At 35.0% G+C, this 27,098-nt stretch overlaps 2 protein-coding genes across 3 annotated transcripts; one reads left to right on the forward strand and one right to left on the reverse strand.

The window, feature by feature from the left end:
- Nucleotides 1-68: 68 nt before the first annotated feature.
- LOC132625790 (ceramide kinase) lies at nt 69-10,987 on the forward strand (the record flags this gene model as incomplete). Its single annotated transcript, XM_060340359.1, has 13 exons — nt 69-124; nt 259-407; nt 929-1,096; nt 1,479-1,571; nt 2,757-2,849; nt 4,413-4,617; nt 4,713-4,739; nt 6,518-6,605; nt 7,424-7,573; nt 8,339-8,440; nt 9,285-9,662; nt 10,303-10,369; nt 10,458-10,987. Coding segments are annotated over 13 exons (1,714 nt in total), but the record flags the coding sequence as incomplete, so codon positions are not given.
- Nucleotides 10,988-16,937: 5,950 nt separating this feature from the next.
- LOC132625789 (lipid phosphate phosphatase 2-like) lies at nt 16,938-24,251 on the reverse strand. 2 transcript variants are annotated; one of them, XM_060340358.1, is made up of 9 exons: nt 24,017-24,251; nt 21,602-21,825; nt 21,392-21,479; nt 21,176-21,285; nt 20,992-21,085; nt 20,072-20,260; nt 19,909-19,968; nt 17,851-18,103; nt 16,938-17,390 (listed from the first exon to the last, which is right to left on the reverse strand). In XM_060340358.1, exons 2-8 carry the CDS (start codon nt 21,815-21,817, stop codon nt 17,889-17,891), a joined length of 972 nt encoding a protein of 323 aa, XP_060196341.1. In that variant the 5' UTR covers nt 21,818-21,825; nt 24,017-24,251; the 3' UTR covers nt 16,938-17,390; nt 17,851-17,888. The 2 variants fall into 2 exon arrangements, with proteins under 2 accessions (XP_060196341.1, XP_060196340.1); XM_060340357.1 differs by lacking the exon at nt 16,938-17,390 and having other exon boundaries at nt 17,539-18,103; nt 24,017-24,248.
- Nucleotides 24,252-27,098: the final 2,847 nt, after the last annotated feature.

Here is a 27,098-nt window from a genome sequence, read left to right on the forward strand (position 1 = left end):
GGTAAGTTGAGGCTGCCAATGTCTAAATCTCTATAGTTCACACTGTCAATGACCTGTAAATTTTCTAGGAAGTTACAGGAAGAGGTGCCTTTTAATGTTTCAGATGAAACTAATATGACTCCCCGTTTGTGCTTTATGAATTTCAATCCTAGAATAACAACGTGTTTTTGTTCACTTTCCTTAATCTTTACTTCCTTTGATATGTTGATAATAAAGATGTTTTGCTGACCCTAAGGAAACGGTTTTGACTGTTCAATGTATGGCAGGGGCAGGATCCGTCAACTTGTTTCGGCAAAGAACTTGTTTCTAAGGGTGAAACCATATTGTGTTTTAGTGATATATACTCTGCTGAGTTCATTGATTGGGGGTTGGTACACGAAGCTGCCTTCTTGGGCCAATCGTTTGAGGTTATAATTATTTAACGACGGTTAAGGGTCTAATAGCCTGTTTAGCCAAGCTTCTGCAAGGCCAAAAGTGTTATTTTTTTTAGTTACAGTTGAGGTGTTTGGCCAAGCTTTTAGGATAAGAAAACGCAAAATCAAACACAAACTGCTTCTCACCACAAAAATTATCGACTTTAAATTAAATGTCCGCTAGCACGACGATCAGTTAATTCAATTAAACCTTTTCCTTTCCTTGAGCAGTACCTCCCAACAAGATTGATCCAATTGGATCTTGGTCCATGATGGCCTTTTGATTGATTTTGACGATTGGATCTCTCTATGAATGGAAAATGGGTGCTTCTTATTGTCAACCTCTTTCAGATATGAATCTATCTGATTCAGAAGGGACGAACTTGCAGTACTTTTTTGAAAAGCATTTTTGAGAAAACACTTTTCAAAATAAGTTGATTTTAGAAGCTTGGCCAAACAGGCTATAATTATGTCTCCTTTGATCAAGAGGTAACAATATGTATATGTGGATACAGATGTACCGATTTACAATACGCGGAGTCCAGAAATCAAAGACACAACCTTCTGTTTTGGTGCCATCTTTTTACACTTTTGGACATAAGGATTCACAAACATGTCAGATTTGGGTTAATCGGATTAATGATCTTCTAAACATGGATGCTGAACGACCAAAGAGTCTTCTGGTACGTTTAATAAGTTTTCACTTACCAATTACTCTCTCCGTCCCAATTTATGTGACACTCTTTCCTTTTTAGCCAGTCCCATAAAAAGTGAACTTTCTATATTTAATAACAATTTGATTAAAATATCATTTTACGCTTTATGAGATGATTTATAGCCACACCAATATCTATAGCTTATTTTGGACCACAAGTTTCAAAAGCCTTCCTTTATTTCTTAAACTCTGTGCCCAATCAAACACCTTCACATAAATTGGGACAGAGGGAATAACATGTTTATTAGTTGCTCAAGCTATAGTAGTGCAAGTACTCTCTAAATGGTGACAGAAATTAACTTCAGATTGAAGTTTAAGTTTCTTCTGACTTTTCCCTTTGTGATTAGTAGGTTTTTATTAACCCAAAGAGTGGGAAAGGACTCGGATGTAAAGTTTGGGAAACGGTGGCTCCGACATTTTCTCAAGCGAAAGTGAAAACGAAGGTAAACTTTTCTGGTAATATATCTATGTTCTGAAAAGCTGAAACTTATTCAAGTTTTTTTCCTGCAAAAATAGTCAATCAGATCAATTAAAATTCGTTGTTTTATTTGTCCACTGGCTTAGTTCTAGTGGCAAAGGTTGGGGGACTTGTGACTTAGGTCACAAGTTTCGAGCCCTATGCCATGCAAACTAAGCCCGGTATTTAAATGAAGAAGGGTAGAGGGATAGACTGATTATCTCTGAGTTTTAAAGGCTGCAGCTGGTCCTAAGAGTTGGCTCTAGACGGATTTCTCGGTCATCAAAAAAGAAAAGAAATTGTTGTTTCATTATGTTAGTTTGAGGACGATTATTCTTGGACTTCAATATATTATGGCTGTGTTATGTCAATAAATTGTCAACATGTCAGGAATTTTTTCTCAAAGCGCTTTGTGGTGTCCTGAAGGAAGACTATGAATTCTATCCAACTTTATCTTGCTTCTTGAGTTTTATATTACCTTGGTGTAACCAGATTGTTTCATGAGTAGCGGCTATTGATCAGATGTAAGGCTGGCATAATTAGCCCATGAAAACATGACCCACCCAACCCCTCAAGTCTAGGCGGGTAAATGACCTGCCCGTTTATTAACTCCGCATTATATCCCAACCCATTTCAGCTCATCTAAATATTGGGCTGATATGTAGCCCAAATTGATTCATAGAAACCTTGTCAAAATATTTTCAATTTTTTATTTTTTTTATTTGATATATTATATATATCCTCAATAAAGAAAAAGAATAATTTGATTAGGTACTTAAAAAATTATTACAAAACAAACAAAGAAATTAAAATCTAGTAAGGATTAGGCGGGTTGGGTTATGACCCACTTTTTAGCCCATTTTAGCCCAACCCGTTTCAGCCCAAGTAACTTTTGGGGTGGGTCGTTTATTAACTCAGCCCATTTTGACCCGCCCAAATCCAGTTCAACCCGCCCATTTGACACCCTTAATCAGATGAAATGTCGACATAGAAACACAAACTGTTTCATGGGGGTTACTCTTCAATCTTGTGGTAACTGGATTTAATTTCCTAATTGTTCTGTCCCCTATCTGTAAATTGAACTTGGATAATTCAGCTTTAAAAGTGGATACTTTTATTGTTTATATTCCAGTTTGTACTCTTTGTAAGTTTGCTGGATTCTTTTCATCAGGTTACCGTGACAGAAAGGGCAGGGCAAGCTTTTGATATAATCTCTTCCATTACAAATAGAGAGCTCCGTTCATATGATGGCGTGGTAGCAGTTGTAAGTACTAAGTAGTTAGTGATAACTATGCTTTTCTTTAGCTTCTTCTTTTTTATGGGGTGGGGTGGGGTGGTGGGGGTTGGGGGGGATTTTCGACCATGAAGTTCTATTATTTGGGAGAAAATGACAAAAATGGTCCCTTATCTTCAGTAGTAGGTCCAAAATAGTCCCTTAAGTATCACTTGAGAAGTTTTAGTCCTTTAAGTTTACCAAAAGTGAGCACTTTTAGTCCCTGTCAGATATTTACCAAACTCTAGTGATTAACTTTAACCCGGACCGTGAAAATAGAAAATATTTAATGGAAATACACTTTAGGCAAAGTTAAAAGGACTAAAACTGCTCATGTAATACTCAAGGGACTAATTTGAACCTACTACCAAAGATAAGGGACCATTTTTGTTATTTCTGCTTTTTTTGGTATCAAACTTGAGCACTCGTTTGAAGTGTATAAATATCATTAATAAGATTCTTGAGGATTTGGAGCTTTTGGCTCAAAAGTGGTTGTATGAGATGCATAGGGGTAAGTGGAAATCAGTCTACTAAAAGAGTAATTGTTTAATGATTCAAATCTTTTTTCCAGATACATTTGACGAGTTTAAGAGAATTGCATGTGTCAGTTTTCTCCTTGTTAATAGGTTGATATTTTGTTCCTTCATGAAAAGTTTGCTTGCGCTTATAGGAAACAAGAACAGAAATAGTGATCCATAGGATAGCTGCCAAATGATTAATAAATGAAAGAACCTTTTTCTTGAAAAAATAACTCGACAGAATGACTCTGTAAGTAATTAGCAAACAGATGGAACAAGTCATAAGAATTTCTATAGATGCATAGAAGTTTCCTGGTACAGTTATCTATAACCTTAAATTTGACTGATAGCTAGCTGAATTGATGTATTACAAGGCTCTAGGGTGTAATGCCCTTTATCTACCCAATAAACAGATGCATTGCAAGGTTCCTGTTCTGTTTCAAAATTCATGTTCAGTAGACTCCATGAAAATGCAATTGTACTTTTTCCCCATTTTAGACTCCATGACATTCTTGGAGTAACGGTAAAGTTATTCCCGTGTGTGACCATCACCAGTTCGAGCCGTGTAATCAGCCATTGTAGGTTGCCTACATTACACCCCCTTGGAGTGCAGTCCGTTCCCTAACCCAGTGTGAATTGGGATGATTCGTGCGCCGCGCTGCCGCCTTTTATTGGTCAGTTCATATTCTTTTTTTTTAATAACCGTGGACCGTGGTGTCTAAGCCAGCTTGTGCGCACCTAGACTAATTCCACGGGATACGTGCCACCTCCCACTAGCAACAAATACTAGTTAACTCTGTCCACCAAGGCTAGGACAGATGGAAAGAAATCACCTAGTGTTTTTTGTCTCTGCTGGGATTTGAACCTGAGACCTCATGGTTCTCAACCCACTTCATATTGATGCATTTGTTCTTCATTTTACCAATGTAGTGGAGTTGCAATGGATTTCACGACTTTTGTTAGTTTTTGCATTTTTTTACACTTCACCACCAAGTTGTTTGGGCTTCTTAGGCCTTACTATCTGACATCATTTTAGGGCGGTGATGGATTTTTCAATGAAATACTGAACGGTCTTCTCTTGTCGAGGCACAAATCTTCATATCCACCGAGCCCTACTGAACTTAACCATCCCGTTGAGAATAATGACAACGAGCCTGTTCTTGATACCAATGTGGATATCAGGGACCCATCTGATAGCGGTGAAGATGAATCTCCTCTTCTAAAGCAATCAGCAAACCTCAGTATGTAAACACGTAAATTCTCTCCTGAACTTGTTTTCCTTTGCATAATCAATATTTGTGAAGTGTGCTTATGAACAGTGTATCCGGAATTACAGGAACTGGAGAAGATTCCTGCCAAACAGGTTTGTTAATTTTGTAATCATGATTAATCATCTTAAGAAATTGTATTTTATGTGTTGCAATCCTAAAATAAATCAGTAAAAGTGCCCTAGATGAGACGGTTCGCAAATTCAATATGATATTAGCTTTGGTAGAGGTTCTAGGTTCCAGTCTCATTGCCACACACAACAAAATATTTTCATCTGCTACCTGCAAGGGTGGCTAAGTTGGTTGAGCATGGGGCTTTCACAATGGAGGTCTCAAGTTCGAAACCCCTACCTATGACAACAGGGGATTTGTCTTCTGGGTCGAGCTCGTTGCACGGGGCTTACCTAGTGCGGGTTACCTCTCCTATGTGATTTGCGAGCTATTGCACAGGAGCTGGGTTTACCCTGTGCGCACCCAAAGGATAGCGGCTACGGGTTCCCATGTCATCCAAAAAAATAAATAAAATTCAGGTGCTTGACCCAAGAAAAAGAATCTGGCCTGCAAGTGAGGGGGAGTGTTGTAAACCTATATAACTAAATAAAAGCGTCCCCTATCCGATTGTTTAGGTATAATAGCATTTTTGGTCCCTCAATTATGGGCAAATTATGTGTTGGTCCTTGTGATATATGACTCAGCACATTTAACCTTCAATTAATTAAATGTGTGCTTTTAGTCCCTTTATGTAGGAAATATGTTATATTTTGATTATTTTAGAAATACACCTCCCTCAAATATGGAGTGACAATACAAGTTTAACAAACCACATGGGTAATTAATTGGTATAACATTTAATAGTTCAGGAATTTAGTGATTATTCACAAGCAAATGGTATTGCACATGTCAAGTAATGGAATGTTAAATGTGCTTAGTCAGATATCATAAGGACTAAACCAGAATTGATCGATAACTAAGGGACCAAAAATGCTATTAACCCGATAGTTTAAGTATTTTGATGAGGTAATACACAATTCAATACAACAACAACAACAACAACAACATCCCAGTGAAATCCCACATCGTAGGGTCTGGGGAGGGTAGAGTGTACGCAGACCTGACTCCTACCAAGGTAGGACGGCTGTTTCCGAAAGACCCCCGGCTCAATAAAAGCATAAAAAGAAGTCAGATACGGTTAGATAAGGTTAAGAGATTCGGACAAGAGATTTAAAGCGATATGGAAATGAAATAATGCAAGCGACACAGATAATACAGGATAATCAGAGCACAGAAAATAACCGATAATAGCAGAAATCAGAGCAGATGACACAGGATAACCAAAGCACAGGAAATAACACATAATAACAGATAATAGCAGAAATCGGAGCACAAGAAATTATATTGCAATAATGCGACTACTAATAAGAACGGATAACGAGACTATCTACTAGCCTTCTACCCTAATTTGGGTCCTCCAAACCCTCCTATCTAAGGTCATGTCCTCGGTAAGCTGTAATTGCGTCATGTCGTGTCTAATTACCTCTCCCCAATACTTCTTCGGCCTACCCCTACCTCGTCTGAAACCATCCATGGCCAACCTCTCACACCTCCGCACTGGGGCATCTGTATCTCTCCTCTTCACATGCCCAAACCATCTCAATTCAATATGATCTAAAATTTTGTTTGGATGGACATAATCAGAATGATAGGAAGGGAGGGAGACAGATAAGATTGACAACGTTGTATTTGAACACATAATCATTTGTTTTTCCTCTTCTTCCTCCCTTTGAAACCAACCTAAGTGCACTAGTTCTTTCCTTCTGCGAGGAACTTCTTTTAAATGATACAACATCATTGATTTACCCTTTTGCCATCTCAGCAGCGGACGATCTCGAGTTTTCTTTCCCAAATGAAAAATTCAGATTTGGACTTATTCCAGCAGGATCAACAGATGCCATTGTAATATGGTAATGTCCTCTATTAATCCTTGTCAGTATAGTTGAATGGTAATTTTGTCGTTAGAGGCTTCATTTTTATGAATGGTGTCTTTGGTATCTACTCTCTGAGTGTTGGGCATTCAGAATTATTAAGGTACAAACAGGACGACGAGTGGTTGTCCTTGTGTAACTGTCAAAAGTGTGAGCTAAGAACAAATATTATCCATGTTGAGTTTTCTTAATTACACTACAATATTAACTTAAGCATCTGTCACCTTCCAGATACACAGGCCGCAGAACTTAAGATACCTTTTGCTATTAGAACCAAATTGTATGGTAAGAAAACCACTGTAAATTGTTCTACATTTAATCGTCATAAAATCATCTGTGAAGATTCTAATATGAATTGAGGCAGGATTGGCTTAACTTTCTTGACTGGTATATTTTACAAGCTATGAATGTTGTCGTCCTCGTTGATACTTACTACTCCCCCATCCCTCCCAATTTATGTGATGGTGTTTGACTGACACGGAGTTTAAGAATGAAAGGAAGACTTTTAAACTAGTGGTCTAAAATAAGCCGTAGATATTTGTGTGGCAATAAATCATTCATTAAGGGTAAAATGGGAAGTTTATGGTTAAATTGTTACTAAATATTGAAAGGTACCATTCATTTGGGACTGACTTAAAAGGAAAGATTTGTCACATAAATTGGGATGGAGGGAGTATAACTTAGTATGCATGTGGGTTTCGTTTTTAAAGTCCTATGTTATTCTTAGCATATAGCAATTTCGGATATGTTGCTAGCTGCAATTTTTTTGAAAACCTAGTTAACTTTCATTTTTGCAGTACTACAGGGGCTAGGGATGCTATGACTTCTGCATTGCAAATCATCCTTGGTAAAGCGGTGTGCCTTGATATTGCTCAAGTTGTAAGATGGAAAAAGACTTCTACATCTAAGGACGAACCCTGTGTACGTTATGCAGCTTCTTTTGCTGGGTAATTTTCATCTATCATTGGTAAACTCAATATGCTGTTTCAAACCAGCAGCTCTCTAATTGCTTTAGCTGATACTCACTGTTAATGTGTGGTGCACTTTCTACCTTTCTTTCTGCTTTATTTTGAATCCACCAATATCCAGGTGTAGCAGCCTACTTTCTTTGTTTAAGAGAAATTGACATAAATTGCCTCCCACAAAGGTAGGGGTAATGTCTGCGTACACCCCGCCCTTCCCAAACCCTACTTGTGGGACCACACTGGGTATGTTGTTGTTGGCGTAAATAGCCTCTGACCAAACTAATAGCCAGCACATTTATATTTTTTGTATATTAATGAATAATATACATTTTTGATACAAAATAGTGTATATACTTTGTATATTTGGCTGGCGAATTTGATTAATTTTTGGCCAACCAGCCAAACGTATAACTTGACCTTTTTTTAACTTCTTGATAAATATGTGGCATTTAGTTGAGAAGCGAGCAATACATTATCAAATTTGCTGGCGTTATTCTACTGAATCCTTTGCTTCTTTGTTCGCTATGCCTATAATAATCTATGGTTTTACGTCATGGATTTAAACCCCGCTGCACACAAAAAACCTGATTTTTAAGTGGAGGGGGGGTAGAAGGGTCCACTGAGTTTTGAACCTTGCACTACTGGCCCTTGGGGATTTCACAGTTATAAAAAAAGATAATCTATGGTATTTCTTTATTTTAAGATTTAATTTCTCTTCCGCTTCATAATCATTCACTCACTTATCAGGTATGGGTTTTATGGAGATGTAATCACTGAGAGCGAGAATTACAGGTGGATGGGCCCTAAACGATATGATTATGCAGGAACAAAGGTGTTTCTTCGTCACAGGTATATGGTTTGCCGACCAATTTTTTGGTGCAAATATGGCATAGTTTGCCCTATTTACCAGTTTTCCCAATCCCCACTACCTTAATGAGCATCCCCACTTCTTAGCTCACAGGATTGCTGTCATTAATGAGGTTTTCAATGGGTAATGTGGGAGGCTAGAGTAGATGTATCCAGGGGCAGATGCAGCATAGTAGTATCGGGTTCATCTGAACCCAGTACTTTCAACACGAGCATAAATTTTTGTGCAGAGTCTCTTTTAAAATTACAATAAATATTGGATATGAACCCACAACTTTAAAAATACAATAATTTGATGCTAAGAACCTTAAAGACTGAACCCATAGAGTTTAAATTCTAGATCCACCTTTGGTTGTGTTTATCCGAAAACATGTGCTTGACCTATTGTGGTTGAGCTGATTGGATGGTGATTGCTGGACCTTGATGGGTCTGATGGAAAATGGGTCCAAAATAGTCACTGCTCGTGACACTACATTTTTCCTTCTGCTGCTCTTCCCCAGGGCTTGTCCGACCTCGTGGATGATGGAAATCGACTGTATTATAAGCAGTGGCGGATCCACCGTAGAAGTTACAGGTTCAGCAAAAACCAGTAACTTTAGTCCAGACCTTGTATTTGTGTTAAAATTTCAATTAATATATATAAATAATATATCAAGAACCAGTAAACAAAAAGGGTTGAGGTCCAGAACAACATAAACTTAAAATCCTTGATCCGCCTCTAATTATAAGACCAGCTTGAACTTGGATCCATGTCTTCCCTAGATCACTCATTTTCATATACTTCTTACTGATGTAGGATATTTTATGACTTTTATGTTTTCTTTAGATCGTATGAAGCAGAAGTTGCATATGTGGAAGTTGAATCAGAAAAGAAAAACACAGGTCTTGAGAAAGAGTCATCGGGCAGCTGGACAAAGGGATTGTGGGCCCTACTCAAAAAGTCTGAAAGAGTAGCTTGTCGTGCAAACTGCAATATTTGCAAGACGAAAGCAGGCCACACATCGGCAAAATGTCCCAGCTTGCAGCCCTATTCAAAAGATTCAAGATGGTTAAAGTCAAAAGGGAATTTTCTTAGTGTTGGAGCTGCTGTAATCTCTTGCAGAAATGAAAAAGCGCCCGACGGTCTGGTGGCTGATGCACACCTTTCTGATGGTTTTCTGCATCTTATATTAATTAAGGACTGTCCTCATGCAGGTTATTTGTGGTAAAAATCTCACACTTTCTTTCTCTCTCACTAAATAGACCTAGTGTTTTAACTACTAAACTTATGACTAAGGGTGTGTTTGGTATGGAGAAACATTTTTTGGAAAATATTTTCCATGTTTGGCTGGTGAAAGATTTTTGGAAAATATTCTCTAGGAAAACAAGTTCCTTAAATATCAAGATAATGACTTCCCAAGACTCTAGAGGAGTAGGGAAACAAGTTCCATAAGTGGCATTTTCAAGATCATTATCTCCTTCCCATCCCCTAACAATACCAACCCATACCCCTCCACCCCTTTACCATTCCACCCGCTACCCCTGAACCCATCCTCCACCCTATAGTGTTTTCTTAGATTAAGTATAAATGCTCTTGGGATAATAGTTTATTTGCTTGCTTTACCAACACCAGAAAACAAGTAAGAAAATCACTTATTTTCCAAGAAAACATTTTCCTTCTTATCAAACACACCTTACATGCTAGATCGATGTATGTTCACTCAATTGTTATCGATTTTTTTAATGACATGAAAATGGAGAAAGAGACCAAAATGGTTTGACTTGAATGTGTCCGCATTTTTAGCACGGGCATTACTTATCTTGGCCCTGCTGATGTCCACACGATGTTTGTCTGTTTTATGCAGTCACCTTCTGCAGCTAGCAAAGAAGGATGGCAACCCGCTAGATTTTGAATTCGTTGAGCACCATAAGGTACGAATTCCCCCGAGAACTCTTTTTTCCCTGATAATCTTTCCATGAAGCTATTCTTTCATGACATTTTCTGCAATATGCTAAGCAGACTCCGGCATTCACATTCACTTCTTTCGGCAAGGAGAGCATATGGAACGTCGATGGCGAGCTCTTTCAAGCTCATCAACTTTCAGCTCAAGTGTTTCGCGGGCTTATTAACTTATTTGCTAGTGGCCCTGAAGCATAAAGTAGCTCTGTATCACTTCATATAGGCTATGTTGCTCTGACTCTTAGAGAATGCTACTGCACTCGTGTTGGATCCTCCCAAAATGCACTATTTTTGGAGGATCCGACTCTCACCCATTGATATTTTTTGAAGAGTCCGAGCAACATAACATACAAGTATTGTTTCTTGTTGGAAAGCTATTGAGTATTCCATCAATTGGTTTATGACTAGTCATAAAAAAATTGTATTTGGCAGCATTCCTGCCTGAAGGTTACAAAGAGGCAGGGGGGAAGCCAGTGGTGTTTAGAGAACTGCTGAATTTTCTCATAAGTTAGATAGGAAATGTTGTATAGGTGAAAACAAGTGGACCTTATACATATATAAATAAAGTTCTGACTTAAATGTAGGATCAATATATTCCATGGTATTTCATGAGGTTGTGTTGAAGTGTGTGACCATCTTATGTAAAAGTGTATACTATTAGAGCTCTTTTTTTTTTTTTAAGGGTTAAAAGCACTTTTGGTCCCTTAATAGTATTAAGCTTTCTTGTTAGTTCTTGTGATATCTGACGAAGCACATTTAACCTTATTACTTGAGATATATACTTCTAATCTGTTTGCTCATGAATATTCACAAATTTTTAGATTTATTAATCATTTCATAGTTTAGTTACCCTTTTTTTTATATTGAAATTGTACTGTTATTCTATATTTGAGGGTGGTCAGCTTCTTAAAATAGTCTAAATATAACGCATTTCCTATTTGAACGGACCAAAGACATTTAAATAAATTGAAGGTTAAATGTGATTGAATCTATATATAATATAAAGCTAGGTATAAACAAGGTGATGTGACACTTCTCTTTGGCCACCATTCGTATTTATCTTTTTTCTACTTTTTTTTGACTTTTTTCTCTCACTTTTCTTAATTTTTATTTTTAAAAAGCATCTCCATAACCCACCTCTCTTATTCCTCATAACTTTTACTTTTAATTTTGTTAATTAGTGGTAATCATAATCACCAAATGAATTAATGTGCAAATTTATGAGCACATTATTTGTCATGTAACGTGGAAAACTAATGCAATGCTTGATATCTTCTCGAATCATGTCCAAAGTACATAACTGCAATGTCCTTCCACATTTCTATTTAATTTTCAGTTTCTCCATTATGTTTTCTAGGTTAAAATTTGTTCTAGAGTTTAATTTGACTTAAGCACTTTCTGACTCATAAAAAAAAAACAAAAAAAAAAACAAACAAACTACCTATAAACTTCTGCCCGTTATCTTTCTCCAAAGAAACCAAAATCAGCCCCGTTTTTCCATATAAATTACAAAATTAATTTTATGAATTGGTATTCTTCAAATAAATTTCAAATCATTCACCTCTTTTACCCTATAAATTTCATAGCCTAATAGGCTCCAAACCGGAGTGAGGGGTGCTTTGGGTAAGCACCAAGCCAAGGTATTTATACCAATTTGCTAGATTTTTCTACTCAGTTCACTACAAATATATACGTCAACAGTAACCATCACCAGGAGGCTCTACGGTGTTCAAAGTGTAAATGGTTGAAGAAGATGGAAAAATAGTAGTATATAAAAATTCAAGTGAAAATATATCGATGATGAAGAGGTAAGTCGATGAGATGAGGCGATATGTCGATGATGAAGTAGGATCATTAGTGCTTCAAGACTCAATATAATACGGTGCTCCTTTCTTTCATTTTTTCTCTCTAATAATTACAAAAGAAAGTATTACATCATTATTTTCTAAATACTTTTTCCATTTTCTTGAATAGATGAGTTTCATCTCTTTGTCTCTTTTAATTTTTGTATGTTTTCCTCTTCTCAAGCATGATTAGGAGTCACAAGTCTTTTGGAGTGATTGCAAAATATTTTAAGTTCATGGCTTCTTGCACTAATGAAATGACTTTTTTTTCTCCAGGCTATATACTCGACTTGAAGGGCAAAAACTTACTACAAAAAATCTGGAGAATGGACATACGGAAATCAAATGACGGAACACATTTACTGGCACTGGTCCTTCACTGCATGCAGATTTGCCTTATTCATATCTCATTTACAGGCACCCGAACTAAATTTATATACGGTTTTATATATGATTCTCTTATTCAAATCATATTTACCAATTTAAATTGATTTTTCAATATTATCTAAAATATTTCTCAACAAAAAATTTCCATCAAACAATCTTATACACAATATTATAATATTAATAATCATTTATATTTTGATTCATTTTTTTTTCCGCGCGGACAAATACAGTAGTTCTTATTATTAAATATAGGTTTGAAATGATTGGCACTATTATTTGCTATTGACTTAACAGAACCTTCCTATCATTTTTTTCCTGTGGATTTCATCCCACACGAAACAAATTCTTTTTTGTTTTTAAAAAGGAAAAAGAAAGAGCAAAATGCAACAATAATAAATTAAAACAAGTAGCTTTAGGCAATTAAACTAATCCATCAAGAATGGAACAAAAATCGTATAATGAAGTTGCGTTTTGGACTTAGCTTTTCTCATCATATTTGGTTTTTATACACCGCAATTTCAACTCAAAGATGAAAACACTTATGTTGGATTTTTTTTTCTTCCTAAAATGAGCATTTTTGGCCAAAAGATTCCATTGCTGTGTTATTTTTGTGGGAATTTCTTAAATGTGCTAATCGCATTAGTAGGATGCCACTTAGAAGTGGCTAATACAAACAAACGGACTCATGGGAGATTACATTAATTAGCGCATGCATCAAATGAGATTTATAAACTCGCTTAATGCAATTTGTAAGTTGCAATTAAGGAACTTGATTAGTCAACTCATTCAATCTACTCCCTCCGTCCATTTCTAGTAGGCGTTTGGTCATGCGATTTGGAATCATGATTTCATAATTTGATTTCAAATCAGCAGTTTGTTTACGAAGTTTGCACAAAATTTCAGCTTCAACTTCATATCATAATTTCAAATCCGAAATTCTTCAAAAAGTAGGATTTGAGATTCCAAATCATGATTTCAATTTTTTTTAAATGTAAAACTTGACTTATAAGTTTATATTTTGCAAAAAAAAAAAAAAAAAAGATTCATAAGTTAGTAGATATGTTTTTCAAATTTAAAACTTAACTCAAAGTAACAATGTTGGTTCGTCTTTCAGTTCATCTGCTCAGAAATGCATGCTCGGCGTGAAGAGATTGCTCGTATCATGTGAGAGGATTATATTAAAGAGTAGTTACACTACAACTCATGTCAATTTTCCTTTTTATTAAGCTAAAGTCCAATCAATAGATGTTCTATTTTTTAGAAGGCTTTTTGGTAGTGTATTAACTTTGTTATAAACTATGATTTGCTCATTTGGTAAGATTGTAGAAAAGTTAGAAAGTTTTGATAATTTTCACAACTTGTAGGATTTTTAGGTCTATGAGAAAGAATATAATCCAAATTGCATGTCCAAACAAAACTTCAACTTCAAATCAACCTGATTTCATATCATGATTTCAAATCATATCCAACCGAGGCCTTACTTGTCATGTATTGACTTGACACACCCCTTAAGAAGCCATAAATAGAATGCCAAATTTACGATATCACCCTAACTTTTACTAAGTCATCTAATGATTGAAATCAATCAAACATACTTTACAGTTGTGCAGTCAGTCAGTTATTAACAATTTCTTGAAGTTTCCAACCCAATAATTAATAATAAGGGTAAAATAGGTATGAAATATAAATTATCTCTTAGTTTTTCAAACTAAACAAATAAAAGTGAACATCTATATTTAGTATATTGGATAAGTTAAAAAAATTATACTCAGCACTATACAAATGCTTTTTTGTTGACTTTTAATTATTCCTTAACAGGTCAGAGAAGATTGTACCGTAGGTAAGTGTTGAAAATTGCACATTAATATTTTTTCCTTAATAACAACCTTAAAAATAGTCAAGGTTCTGAACATTGATAGACATAAGAACTTTTAGGAGTTAATATTAATCAGAAAGAAAGTTATTCATGCAGATCACGAAAGAAATGAAAAAATATATTCCTTTTCAGTGAAAAGAAAAATTGCAAAGACACCTTTATCGAAAAACACAAAAAATGGCATTTAATCAACGGGAATTCGATTTTGGACAACACAAAGGAATAAATAATACTTATATCAATAGATTGAGTTAAAAGCTTATATGATCATTTGGATAATTGACCACCATAATCATTCGACTTTATTTTGTCTTTTAAAGTAGCAATATTACTTGAGATATATTGTGTAAGTTTACTATTTTTATGTATTAATAGTGAATAATATCTTAAACTTTAGCGTACTATATGCCCAAATAATGATGAATTGAATCCTAAATTGATAAATTTAATTATTGATTTATTTTTTAAAGATATTATTTTTAAAAATTATAATTGCCACGTCATTAAATATGTACCAAAATTATATTTCCGGCTAAAATGACTATGGGAGCCATTTACCCAAAGTTGAGTGACTGTGGAGGCCAATTACCCAAAGTTGAGTGACTTTTGGAAGACAAAACAAAATTAAGTGACTATAGAGGCCACTTACCCAACATTGAGTGACTATAGATGCTACTTATCCAAAGTTGAATGACTTTTGAAAGACAAAACAAAGTTGAGTGACTATGATGACCAATTACTCAAAATTGAATGATCATATAAGCTTTGTAACTCTCAATAGATTGGTTAAAGATTATCTAAAAACTGTTTGATTTTGGAGGGGAATGAAGATTCAAACTCATAGTTATAACTTTTTAATTGGATGAAATAGTACCATGAGATCAAATAAAAAATCAACTTGCAGAAAGGAGTTTGAGGTTGAATATACCTAATTTTTGCCAAAATCAAAACAATTTCAAGGTATGAAACTAAGTGGTGTGCTAGGCTTCAAGAAGACACTTTCTTTTATAAATTTCCAAAACCATCCTGCAATCAACCACATCATTGGTTGAAAAATCCACCATTGTAATTGGGTTTCCACTTGTAACTTTTTTTCCTCCACAAATACCAATTTTCTTGCTTCCTTCTAAACTTATCATTTTATTAACATAAGCATTGTGAAAACTTGTCAATAGCTTCAATGGTGAAAATAGCTTCCAATGGAGCTTAATTTGTTTCATCTTCAAAAAAACTATCTTTTTCTTGTTTCCAAGCCTAATAATTCTTATCTTCCTCTTGTTATTATCCCTTTTCACATCTCCTAGTCTTTGGTACTTTTGCCTCCTCCAAAACTTCTTTAGGTTATCCAAATATGAAAAACCAAGAATTGCCATTGATGAGGTTTTTTGTTAGCAACGACAGATCAGACAAGAACTTGATGAGCGAAATCCCCTGATAAAAGAAAAAAGAACTTTCTAGACGAGTGATTTAAGTAGAACCATAAGATATACAACTTAGAAATGTAAAGAATTTGTGTGAATTTTCTAGGAGTGAGAAGGGACACTTTATATAGAATAAGAATGGCATATTATGGTTAGATTTGATAGGATAATGACAATGATAAACTTCATTTGATTATGTAAGAGTAAGGTATAAACATAAACAAAAGGCTAAACAAAACGACACGATATTTATGATGTATGCATAGTTTAAACACTATAAACACTATGACTTCACTATTACGGTGGATCCTAGTTAAAAGGATCAAAAGTAGATGATAATAGCCTATACATATTGACTGTTTCAAACATGTAGTAAACGACTGTTACATAGAAATTTTTGCTGCATATCGGATGATAGCACTTTTGGTCTTTCAATGATTAATACATTTTAATTTTAATCCTTGTGATATTTGACTAAATATGCTAACCTTCAATTACTTGAGATGTGCACTTAATATTTTTTTGCTTATGAATATTCATAAATTTTCAGATTTATTAACCTTTCAACTGTTTTATTAGCCATGTGTTATGTTAAAATTATATTGTCATTCCATATTTAAGGGTAATATACTTCTAAAAATAGCTCAAACATAACATATTTTCTACGCAAAGAGAAATCATACATTTTAATTAATTAATGGTTAAATGTAATGGATTATATATCACAAGAACCAAAATCAAACTTTCCCAATAACTGAGGCACCAAAAGTACTATTATCTCTACAGTTTAGCAGGTTGTATGATATGTATGGTAAATTGTTTTATATTCAAAACTACTTGAGGTCACTTTAAGTAGGTTTTTCGGCCATTTTACTTTGAAAGATATATGTATGATCTCGAGTGAAAGATATATGTATGATCTCGAGTGAAAAAGAATGTCTCTTTTAGGTAATTTCGTTAAATTAAATGATTATTTGAGAAATGAACTCCGAAACAAGTGATTCTAGATAGGTTAGATCCAGAACGGAAAAAATACTCCTATTAAACCAAGAACGAGTCAATCATTAGCCAAATGTCCACATGTACAAGCTTTTTGGTCATCGCTCATCCAACCTAGAAATGACATTTTAGTTGCTAAATTATGTAAGTTCTCCACAAATGAAGAAAAAAATTATAAACTGGAGCACGGTGCCTGTGTTCCACCTAAACTGGCCCGAGCACTGAGATTATAATTTATTGGAAAAAAAAAGGTAAAAAAGATAAGCTGGATCACAGTGATTTACATTACATTTCGATGACCACAAGACCGTCTGCTGCTGAGTCAATTGAAAAGGTCCAATATAATCACAAACACTTGCTGCCAAAGCTTGCCGTCTCTTATACTATATGTGCAACAGGGGTTGTGTTATAAGCAACCTACCCCGACGAAGCATCAGTGGCTGATTCTATGGGTCGAACATAAGACCTATAAATCATACGGAATCAACTTTACCGCTAAGTTTCAACCATAAATTGAAATGACTTTTTCAAAGAAACTATAGACGGTGGCACGCACACACACACTTTAGCATACATCAGAGAATTCCATACTTCCGGTAAAAGGTAAACTCATGAACAATCAACAAAAAGACCTCAGCCTTTATCCCTTAAACCAATGCTCATAACCATAGGCCACCAGAGTTTATCTCAATGTCATGTCTATATATCACATTTATCTTGTCTATTAACGAAAGAAATCACGGAAATTACTTGAGGACTAGGTAGTGGTTAGCACGTCGAGTTCTTGAAGTCAAATCTAAGAAACAAAATGTAAAATTACAAGGGTAGAAGAAGTTCGCAGCAGTGGAAAACAAGGAACCCCTGAAAGAATCTACCTGTTCGACGAGAAGCAACTCACCCTACGAAACTAACAGAGTGCAGCATACCTATTCTGATCTATACAGTTAATGCGTGAAACGTGACATCAATGCCTCCATCTTCCATTTTCAACGTCTTCATCAAAGATTGGTCTGGTCTCACGGGCACTGTGTTCTGATATGGCAATGCCATGTTGAGGTTCAGCATACATACTGTCAACTTCGGGTTGCCTTATAGTAAGATGACCTGGATTATTCGACATAGATTGCGTACTAGTTTGCTGTTCTGCCAGCCTCTGTAAATGCACATGGGGCATCCTACCTGGACATGGAATAGCAGTGTAAAAATTTCCATAAGGAGTTCGATCAACTAAAAATACATGTCATGTCAACTTCTTCTTTCGAGTCTTCAGATCTATATAGTTAGGACTTTCTAGTAACAGTAAAATGTGAATCTCCTCTCAGGAAGATAACAGCAATAAGAGAGAGCATTATATAGAAAATGCAAGGGAAATTGCTAGTTTAAGAATGGAAGGACTACAAAGCTTGGAAACCTTCGGGGTTTGCATAAACCAACTATGAAAAATCAGCAATAGGCTAAGTGATACTGGCTCCTTTAACTTATTCATTTACATTCTTTTGTCCTTCAGCTGGGCAAAGGCTGCATCTAACAACATTTGGAAAGCAAAGATAATTTAGCATTCAGGGTCCCCGCCTTTTCTTTATTAGTTGGAGTAAACTTTAGGAAAAAACAACAGAACGGGAAACAAGACCTTTCTCAAAGGCGCTTTGCCATGTGTTCACCAATGCACATTTCTAGCTGTTCCCCTCCCCCCAAAACCTAAACCCATCAACGGAAAGTGTGCAATGACTAAGCAATATTCACCCCTTAACTTTTTCCTTCGTTTCTTTCTCCGTCCTCAGCTGGGCGAGGACTCGAAACTTACACCATTTGGAAACCAAAAACAGAATTTAGTATTCAACGCAACAAGAAGGAATTGTGCTCCCCCATGTGTCATGCCATTGCCCATTTCCAGCACTTCCCCACCCACCTAAAGAGGGAAAAAAAAAAAAAAAACTGTTCCATGCCACCCAGCTTGTCTGAAAATACATGTCAGCATCTTTCTTTATGTCCCAAAAGAACTTAGCATTATTTCACAATCACCTTTTCCAGAACAAAGGTTAAATTTAATACTCAATGATAAAAGATCAAACTGATCAAAGGTCCTTATGCTTGATTTTCTTTTATGCAACTTCGTCAAAGTTCCATTCAGTTTCACTCGCGGGAAGTGTTTGGTGTTGCTATCATAATTGCATCCAGCATCAGTAGAAATCAAATTAAGCATCTGAAGAGCTTTGTTAAGGATATATATGTTATATTTCAAGAGCTGAAGCGCTGAAGACGACAAAATACCCTAAGGTTACATCTAGGAAATTCAGATGGATAACATAGCAGAATGTAAATGTGAACTCTGTTGTGACTACACCCATCTCTTTCTGCTGGTTTGGTGTCCTTACAGTATCATTTCTTCTAGTTTCTAACTACTATTAGATACCCTTCGATGAGTCCACGTCCTCTTATGGAGATAAATAGAGAAATGTTTAACAACTGCTGACTTTGGTAACACTATATACTTCTACATCTTAAATTGTAGTTTAAATTATGCAAATGGTTAAACACCTCATAACTTCTAATTACATGCAAATCTGGACGGCTACCTACTCTGGAATAGTTGACGAAAAGGAAAGTCCCATGCACCCATACTTTTGAGAATGAAGATGCACTCTAATAGGAGAGAGCATGCTTAGAATTCTGCAACAGTAGAATCTGAAGTTATCTGAAATCCTCCAGATAACTTCCATTATGTTTTGTGGGATTTTGCAAGGAAGTGAGAATTTAAAGAGGAAGTGAGGAACTCATTTGCACATCTTTCATATTATCTTTTAGCCAACTATATAAACTCATTTTAGACATGTGCCGGTCGAATTGATTTACAATTTACTTCACAATAATCTATAATGCCGTACTGTAAAGGATTATAACTAGTACACTGTCTAATTCTTTGTTTTTACTGATCTGAAGTAGGATTACTGTGAAAAGAGATAATGAAGAAAGAGACCAAGTACCATCTATATCATATGGTGGGGGAAAGAATTGTAAGTAAACAATTGAAGCGACAGTCAATCCTGCATAAATGGCACAAGGAAAATAAACAATAAGTATCTCTACCCAAGGCAATAAGAAACAATAAAACTAGAAAAAGTACGTGCTCATCTATATTCTACAGACCTAGGAGACCTCCAGCAAATACATCCTGCCAATGGTGCCAGTAATCATCAACTCGGGAAACTGCAACTAATGCCGCAACCAGTAAGGGCAGGAAAACAAGGCAGAGCTTAGCAACATGGCCGCTTCGATCAAATGCCTTGATTTTTCCAGACAGGTACCAAGCGAGGAAGCCAAGACCAGCAAAAGACCCTATCGCATGATACCAACAAATGCCAACAAGGATTCAGTTTTCTCTAAGAACTCAAATTTTACTCAAAGCAAGCCAAGATCTTTGATAAAACAGCCAAACACCCTTACAGCCACATAGAGAAACATAATATCTCCTGTTGTCATATCTGAGTGAAGCATAAGCCAGAGTCACTTATTCACTTGCAGGAATTCCGAGTTGCAAGCTAGATGTCTACTTAAGTAGATAATCCAAGCTTAAGTCACCGTCAGCTGTGAACTTGCTATTTAATATGGCTGAACTACTTGAGGTAAAAACTTTACTACTAAAAAATTATAGGTTAAAAATATGGGAAAAAGAGTGATAGGGTAGTGATAAATACAAAACTCTATTATTTGGCATTTTAATCGTTACACAAATTCGGCACGTACTTGACTGAATTATACCGGACAACAGAGCATAGATGTTTCATTCTTCCAGTCCTTTATATATAATTGTTTAAGGATCAATTGAACTACTTACAAGTAAAAGCAATCTAAAATGTTGCAGTGAAAATCCGATGCTGAATGGGAGAAGATAAAAGTATCAATGAAAAGGAAAAGAAAACAGTTCACATCACTGAGAGTTTCATCGGAAGAAAGAATGAAAGTGAAGGGTATGTGCTCATTATGTTTAAAGGGACGAGTACCAGAAAGGAAATAATCACAATTTTCTGATGCCAACAATGCAATTGATGGGGAATAGTTATACTCACAAGAACTATGTCCGCTTGGGAAACTCTTATGTCCTTCTTTGATAACACTTTTCAAGCCAGTACAGTTGACATTGCTTGTGATTTTATCAAACACCTAAAACACAAAAGTATAATTGGAAGTTACAAATGTTGTTATATCAGTTACTGATACAGAAGGGATATTCCAAGCAATGAATAAACACACCCCTTTTCCATCAGGGAAACACCGCCAAAAGAAGTCTGGACGGGGTCGACCAACGGCATCTTTTATTGCATCAGTAAGAACTGCCGTGATAAGTACAGAGTACAGCAATCCTGAACAAAGACACACGAAGTAATCAATCTGATCCAGTTATATATACTTGCCAACATAACTTGCCACCAGCCAAAAACTGATAGTCACATAAGGGACAAAGAATACCTAACATAGCTTGATGCACATCGTAGACATCCCTTCTAATGAAGTAAAAGACAAGGACGACCAGTAAAGGTAAGATTATAGCAATAATCTGCTTACAAGGAAAGACATATGGATTATAAAGTGCCCATTGTAGAAGTACAAAAAACATACGTACTACTCTTATGATTGGGTATTGTCCCAAACACAATTTGTCATGAAGATTGCACTTACCGGAACAGCCCAAAAGGGAATGGTATTGCCTTTCAAAGGGTATCTGAAATCTGTCATCATGTCAGATCCAACAAAACGGTGAAACGGTTCTATCACATTTAAACCTATATCAATCACCACAAGTAGGAAGAGAATAATCCAGTCATGCATGTGAAATCTTGCTACTTCCACTCCCTGAGTTCTCAATGTATGAGCACCCAATTGAATCTCTGGCATTTTACCAACTAACACAACCAAAATATCGGTCAGCAAAAACTTTATGACATTGATACACAAGCAACAAGAAACAGAGATTGCCTCTGGTAGCATATATACAGAAGACAGGATAAGATTAATCATGTTCTCTTTATAGTCAATAAGACTCAAAGTATTCTCTACCGCACTTAGACACAGATTCAACATGGGAATTTCAGAGAAAGAAAAAGATATGATATGGGTACGACACAACCACTAAAAGAACAGATAACATCTTTAGTGTTTTAAAATCTGATGACAAACACATACAAATATAAAAACAACGACGGCAACTAAGCCTCAATCCAGCGCTAGTTTGGATCCGCTATATAAATCCTTACAATCCATTTTCTTCTGTTTCGTCTCATATTGATATGATCCTCAATGGCACAAATGACTCAACTACTCAAACTTCTCCAAGGATTTGTGTTGGAAGCAGATTCATGGAGGATGAAGCTTTAGGAACATTTAAATGGAGTCATGGGAGGGCCTTCAAGCTATGGGAGAAGAAGTCAAGAGTCCAAGGCCCAAGGCTTGCCTCTTAAACTAGCTACAATTGCAAGCTTGGATGATTCAAGGCCGGAGGATGGCTATTTGTGCAAGTAGCTACTTTGCGCAAGAAGGCCATGCATGCAAGGTTGATTAGAGGGTCATCTATGCAAGGAGGGACCTGTTTGGCCATTGAAGGTCAATCCTTGAATTGAAGACTACACTAAGAAGACTAGCCAAACAAGGCCCTTGCCTCATTAATGACATTTTTGTAATAACTTAGTCTTCTTTAGTCTAGGAGTATAAATACTAGACTTAGACATTTCATTTACTTAGATTATGATGAATTGAGAATACTCCTTAGGAGAGACAGATTGTTTAGCTAGGATTAGCTTTAGATTAGTAATAGTTAATGGTGGATTCCATTGTTGGTTTTGAACCGATTTCTATTGATTTCATGAAGGGTTGTTCATTTGTGGATTCAATTGAATTTCCCTTTTCTTGATTTCAAATAGTATAGCTTCTTTGAATTGAATCAAATTAAGAGGGTCTAGGTTTCATATAATTAGGTTTGCTCATAGGTTCATTATTCATTGGGTCTTGCTTTTATCCTCTATTTCTCATCCCCAATTTCTTGTTTATCCTTAATTCCGCGGTTTTGTGATTGATTTGGTGTTTCCCCCAAATCGATTCTTATCACATATAATACCTACAATCAATAATTTAGGTTCTCCAACCCTAAATTATATTCGCTCTAAGCTTTAAGCCAGTTCGAACAAAGTCTATAAAGAAAAAAATTAGTCATACTTAATTTGCTTGTCCGTATCTGACTCTTTTCCCTTATTTCCCTTGTTTTCCTTGTTTTCCTTGTTTTCTTCTGAGCCGAGGGTCTTTCGGAAACAGCCTCCCTACCTTCCAAGGTGGGGGGTAAGGTCTGCGTACACTTTACCCTCCCCAGACCTCACGTTGTGGGATCCAACTGGGTATGTTGTTGTTGTTGTTTAATTATTCAATCAATCGATCAATTCTGGTTAGGCATTAAAAGTGTTTCTATCCATAAGAATCACGCAATAGAATGTCTTCACAGATTACTCTCTAATTTCATCCCTTATTACTTCAATTTAACTTTGAATATTCATTTTCCTAACAATAAGCTTAAGTACACTAATTTCCACAAGCTTGCAGAACTTTCACATTATTCCTTTTTTTTTTTTTTAATTTACCCTTCGGGTGCGCACAGGTAAACCCAACTCCTATGCAATAGCTCGCAAAACACACAGAGGTAACCCGCACTAGGCAAATTTGAACACTTACGTACACTCAAATTTCCATAAGTTCACACAACTGTGAAAAAAAGTAATTAAAACTAAATTAAACAACAAAAATGAACAGAATAAAGTTTTACAAAAAAAAAAAAAAAAAAAAGTTAATCGGTCTGAAAGCGAAAACTGAAGAAACTGCAAAAAGTTCATTAATAATACTTACGTACACTCAATTTAAACTTTAAACCCTCATTTTCCTAACAATAACACTTAGGTACACTCAAATTTCCACAAGCTCACACAACTGTGAAAAAAGTAATTAAACAACAAAAATGAACAGAATTTTTTTTAAAAAAAAAAACCTATAAAGCGAAAACTGAAGAAACTGCAGAAAGTACATTAATAATAACATAAATGGAAGAATTTTCACCTGAAAATATCTGGAGAAGAGAAATAGGTTGGAGATAATGATTTTGGGAGCGTTTTTTTTTGTTTTGGAAATTCAAAATATGAATTGGAGAGATAAAGTAGTGGAGAGGAAAAGGAAAGCAAAGGAAGAGTCTCCTTTATTCAAAAGCAGAGATTGAGAAGATATAAAAGTGAATGCAATTTCAACTTTTGATTTTTTTCATACAAATTAGGAAACGTTAAGCAAGATAGAGACAAAAAGGGACAATATTAATTAGTAAATAAAATTTGCATACATTAGGATATTTTTTGAAAAATAACATTGCTTTTTTTTTTTGGTTCTCGATTCTCGAATAAGAGAGATGTTTTAAAAAGGAGATATTTTTTTCCAAATAAATCTCCTTTCTTGTTTAATCAAAGTGTGATATTTAACGGTCGGTAGCAGGACCACATTACTCAAGGGTATCTTGAAATTCCTTCGTCAGAAAATTATATTGCTTAATTTGATAAAAGTACTTAATTTTTATGTATATATGTATAATTTTTATCTTCTAATTTTACTTTAAAAATCAAACTTTCCCCTCAATTATAAACAATAGTCATTCTTCCTCATTTATCCTAATTGACTTTTTAAAATTTATATTTTGCCCTTACATTGCCAACTTGTCTTTTTTTTTTCTTTTACTTCTTTAAAATTATGATTGTTATATCTTTAATCAATGTAACAAATTGTCTATAAAAAAAAAAATTATTTTCCAGACGGAAAAAGAATAGTGAGAAAATACTAGTTCAGTATATAAGTTAATGCCATTCTGTAACGAAATAAATGAGAAGAATACGATTTTTCTTTTAATTAATAATAATTAAAATTCTGATATCTATTTATACAAGTTAAAATAACATGTAATAATAATTTTATAAATATATTTCAATGCAGGTAATCAAAATAATTAACAAAAATAAAATTATATTCTATAACAAATTCTTAAAAGATTTTATTTTTTTATTATAAATAAATTTTAAATTATAATTTAAAATATTCCATTAATGGCAATCAAAACTCATTTATATATTGACAATAGAGATAAGGGAGAACTGAAACTTAAATATACATATACATATATATGTAAAAATAACGGGTAATATGAGTTTGTGTGTGTGTGTGTATATATACATATATGTGTGTGTTTGTGTATATATATACACATATATACTTAATGCATGTAATATTAAAATATAATCATAAAAAGTAACATTAGATTTTGTGATAAATTCATAAAAGGGTTATTCTACTTATAATATAAATTTAAATAAAAATCTATAAATACCTAGGTTAAAAAAAATTACGTAAATAGAGGATTGAAAATGTTAAGGGTAGAATAGACATTGCATAGGACAAAGGGGGAAAAATGTCTATAGTTCATAGTTGAGGGGGGCGTTTGATTTTTAAAGTAAAGTTGGGGGTGAAAATGATTTTCACCCATATTATATATTGACACTCATTGGCTTCTTTATGAATTTACTTTTTTATATTTTGACCATTTTAGTGAAAATTCTGATTCCACGATTGTAATAGTGATGGTGAAGTTAGCGCATAAAAATATGACTCACTCAATCTGCCCAAGTTAATGATCCGGCCATATATCATTTTTTTGCACGGATTGTCCTTGAGGTAGATTTTGAATCCAAAACTCTGCCTGGTAGAGTTTCGCAGGCAAATTCTGTCTTGCGAATCCAAACTCTGCCTTGCGAATTTTTTTAAATTTTGGACTAAGCGGGAGTTTGAACCCGGAACCCATGAATTTTTTAGGCGAAGGGCAAAAATTAAAGACCAGTAATTTAAGAGGCAAAAATTAAAGACCATCCCCGAAGAAAGGCAATCGTACAAATTGCCCCCATATATTAATTCAATTCATTTTGATCCGTTTAATCCAGCTCATCTAAAGTTGGGCTGACATGTAACCCAAATTGATCCATAAGAAATCGTTTCAAGATATTTCTAATAAGACATTTTTATTTTTTATGTTATATATAGTCATAATAAGAAAAAATTAAACGGTAAACAAATTATGAAAAGAACAATAAAATGATTAAAACGTGGTAAAAATTGAACGAATTAGTTATAACCATTTATTTAGTCCATTTTAGTCCAAATAACTTTTGAACGATCATTGACCAGTTTATTTATAATTCAAACTCATTTTGAACCATTCAAATCAATTCAACACGATCCACTTGACATAGCTAATATCAAGTTTACAAGCCCGTCATTAAAAGATTATGATTTCAAACTGGTCGAGTTCTAGTGACGATCAATCTATTGTTGCCTAATTGATTATTCGTAAATACATTTCTTATTTTCTATTCTTAATTGATCAGATTATTGCTTGGTTCAACTTCAATGTAATCATCGAGTGTAAATAAATATTTATTGTATGGTCTATCTGCAATGCTTTTTTCAAATTGGTGGTCTTTAATTTTTGTCCTTCACCTAAAATTCATGGGTTCCGGGTTCGAACCTCCGCTCATCAAAAATTTTAAGAAAAAATCTCAAGACAAAGTTTGAATTTCGCTCTGCCGGAGGAGACAGACTTTTGCCTTGAGGCATATATTTTATTTTTTTCCTTTTCGAGGCAAACTTTTAGTCATGCCTTAGAGAAATGTTTCGCCTTATCGGGCAGACTTTTAGTTATGCCTTAACTAAAAGTGTGCCCCATAAGACATAACTAAAAGTATGCCTCATAAGGCGGAACTTTTTCTTAAGGCATAACTAAAAGTTTGTCTTATAAGGCAAAGTCTATGACTTAAGGAAAAATTCTACCTTATGGGGCATACTTTTGGTTATGCCTTAACTAAAAGTTTGCCCCATAAGACATAACTATGCCTTAAGGAAAAGTTCTGTCTTATGGGGCAAACTTTTAGTTATGCCGGATCAGTTTTTCCTTAAGGAGTGTATGCCGGATCCGGCATACTCGCCCCCCAGCCCTGCCTTGCGAAATTATTTTTTTATTTTATGCCTGACCGGGGGTTCAAACCCAGAACCTTAGGTATTTGCCCACCTTTCCAAGCGAAGGGTAAAACTTAAAGACTACAAATATGAGGGG

This window comes from Lycium barbarum, unplaced genomic scaffold, assembly GCF_019175385.1.
Source record: "Lycium barbarum isolate Lr01 unplaced genomic scaffold, ASM1917538v2 unchr_scaffold_82, whole genome shotgun sequence".
Taxonomy (NCBI): Eukaryota; Viridiplantae; Streptophyta; class Magnoliopsida; order Solanales; family Solanaceae; genus Lycium; species Lycium barbarum.

What these genes read in the sequence shown, in the direction of transcription:
- LOC132625789 (XM_060340358.1), bottom strand. Translation starts at nt 21,817, where the DNA reads ATGCCAGAGATTCAATTGGGTGCTCATACATTGAGAACTCAGGGAGTG. An exon ending in ATTTGCTGGAGGTCTCCTAG is followed by an intron (nt 19,969 to 20,071) that starts GTCTGTAGAATA and finishes CCATTTATGCAG; the next exon opens with GATTGACTGTCGCTTCAATT. An exon ending in CCCACCATATGATATAGATG is followed by an intron (nt 18,104 to 19,908) that starts GTACTTGGTCTC and finishes TTCCATGTCCAG; the next exon opens with GTAGGATGCCCCATGTGCAT.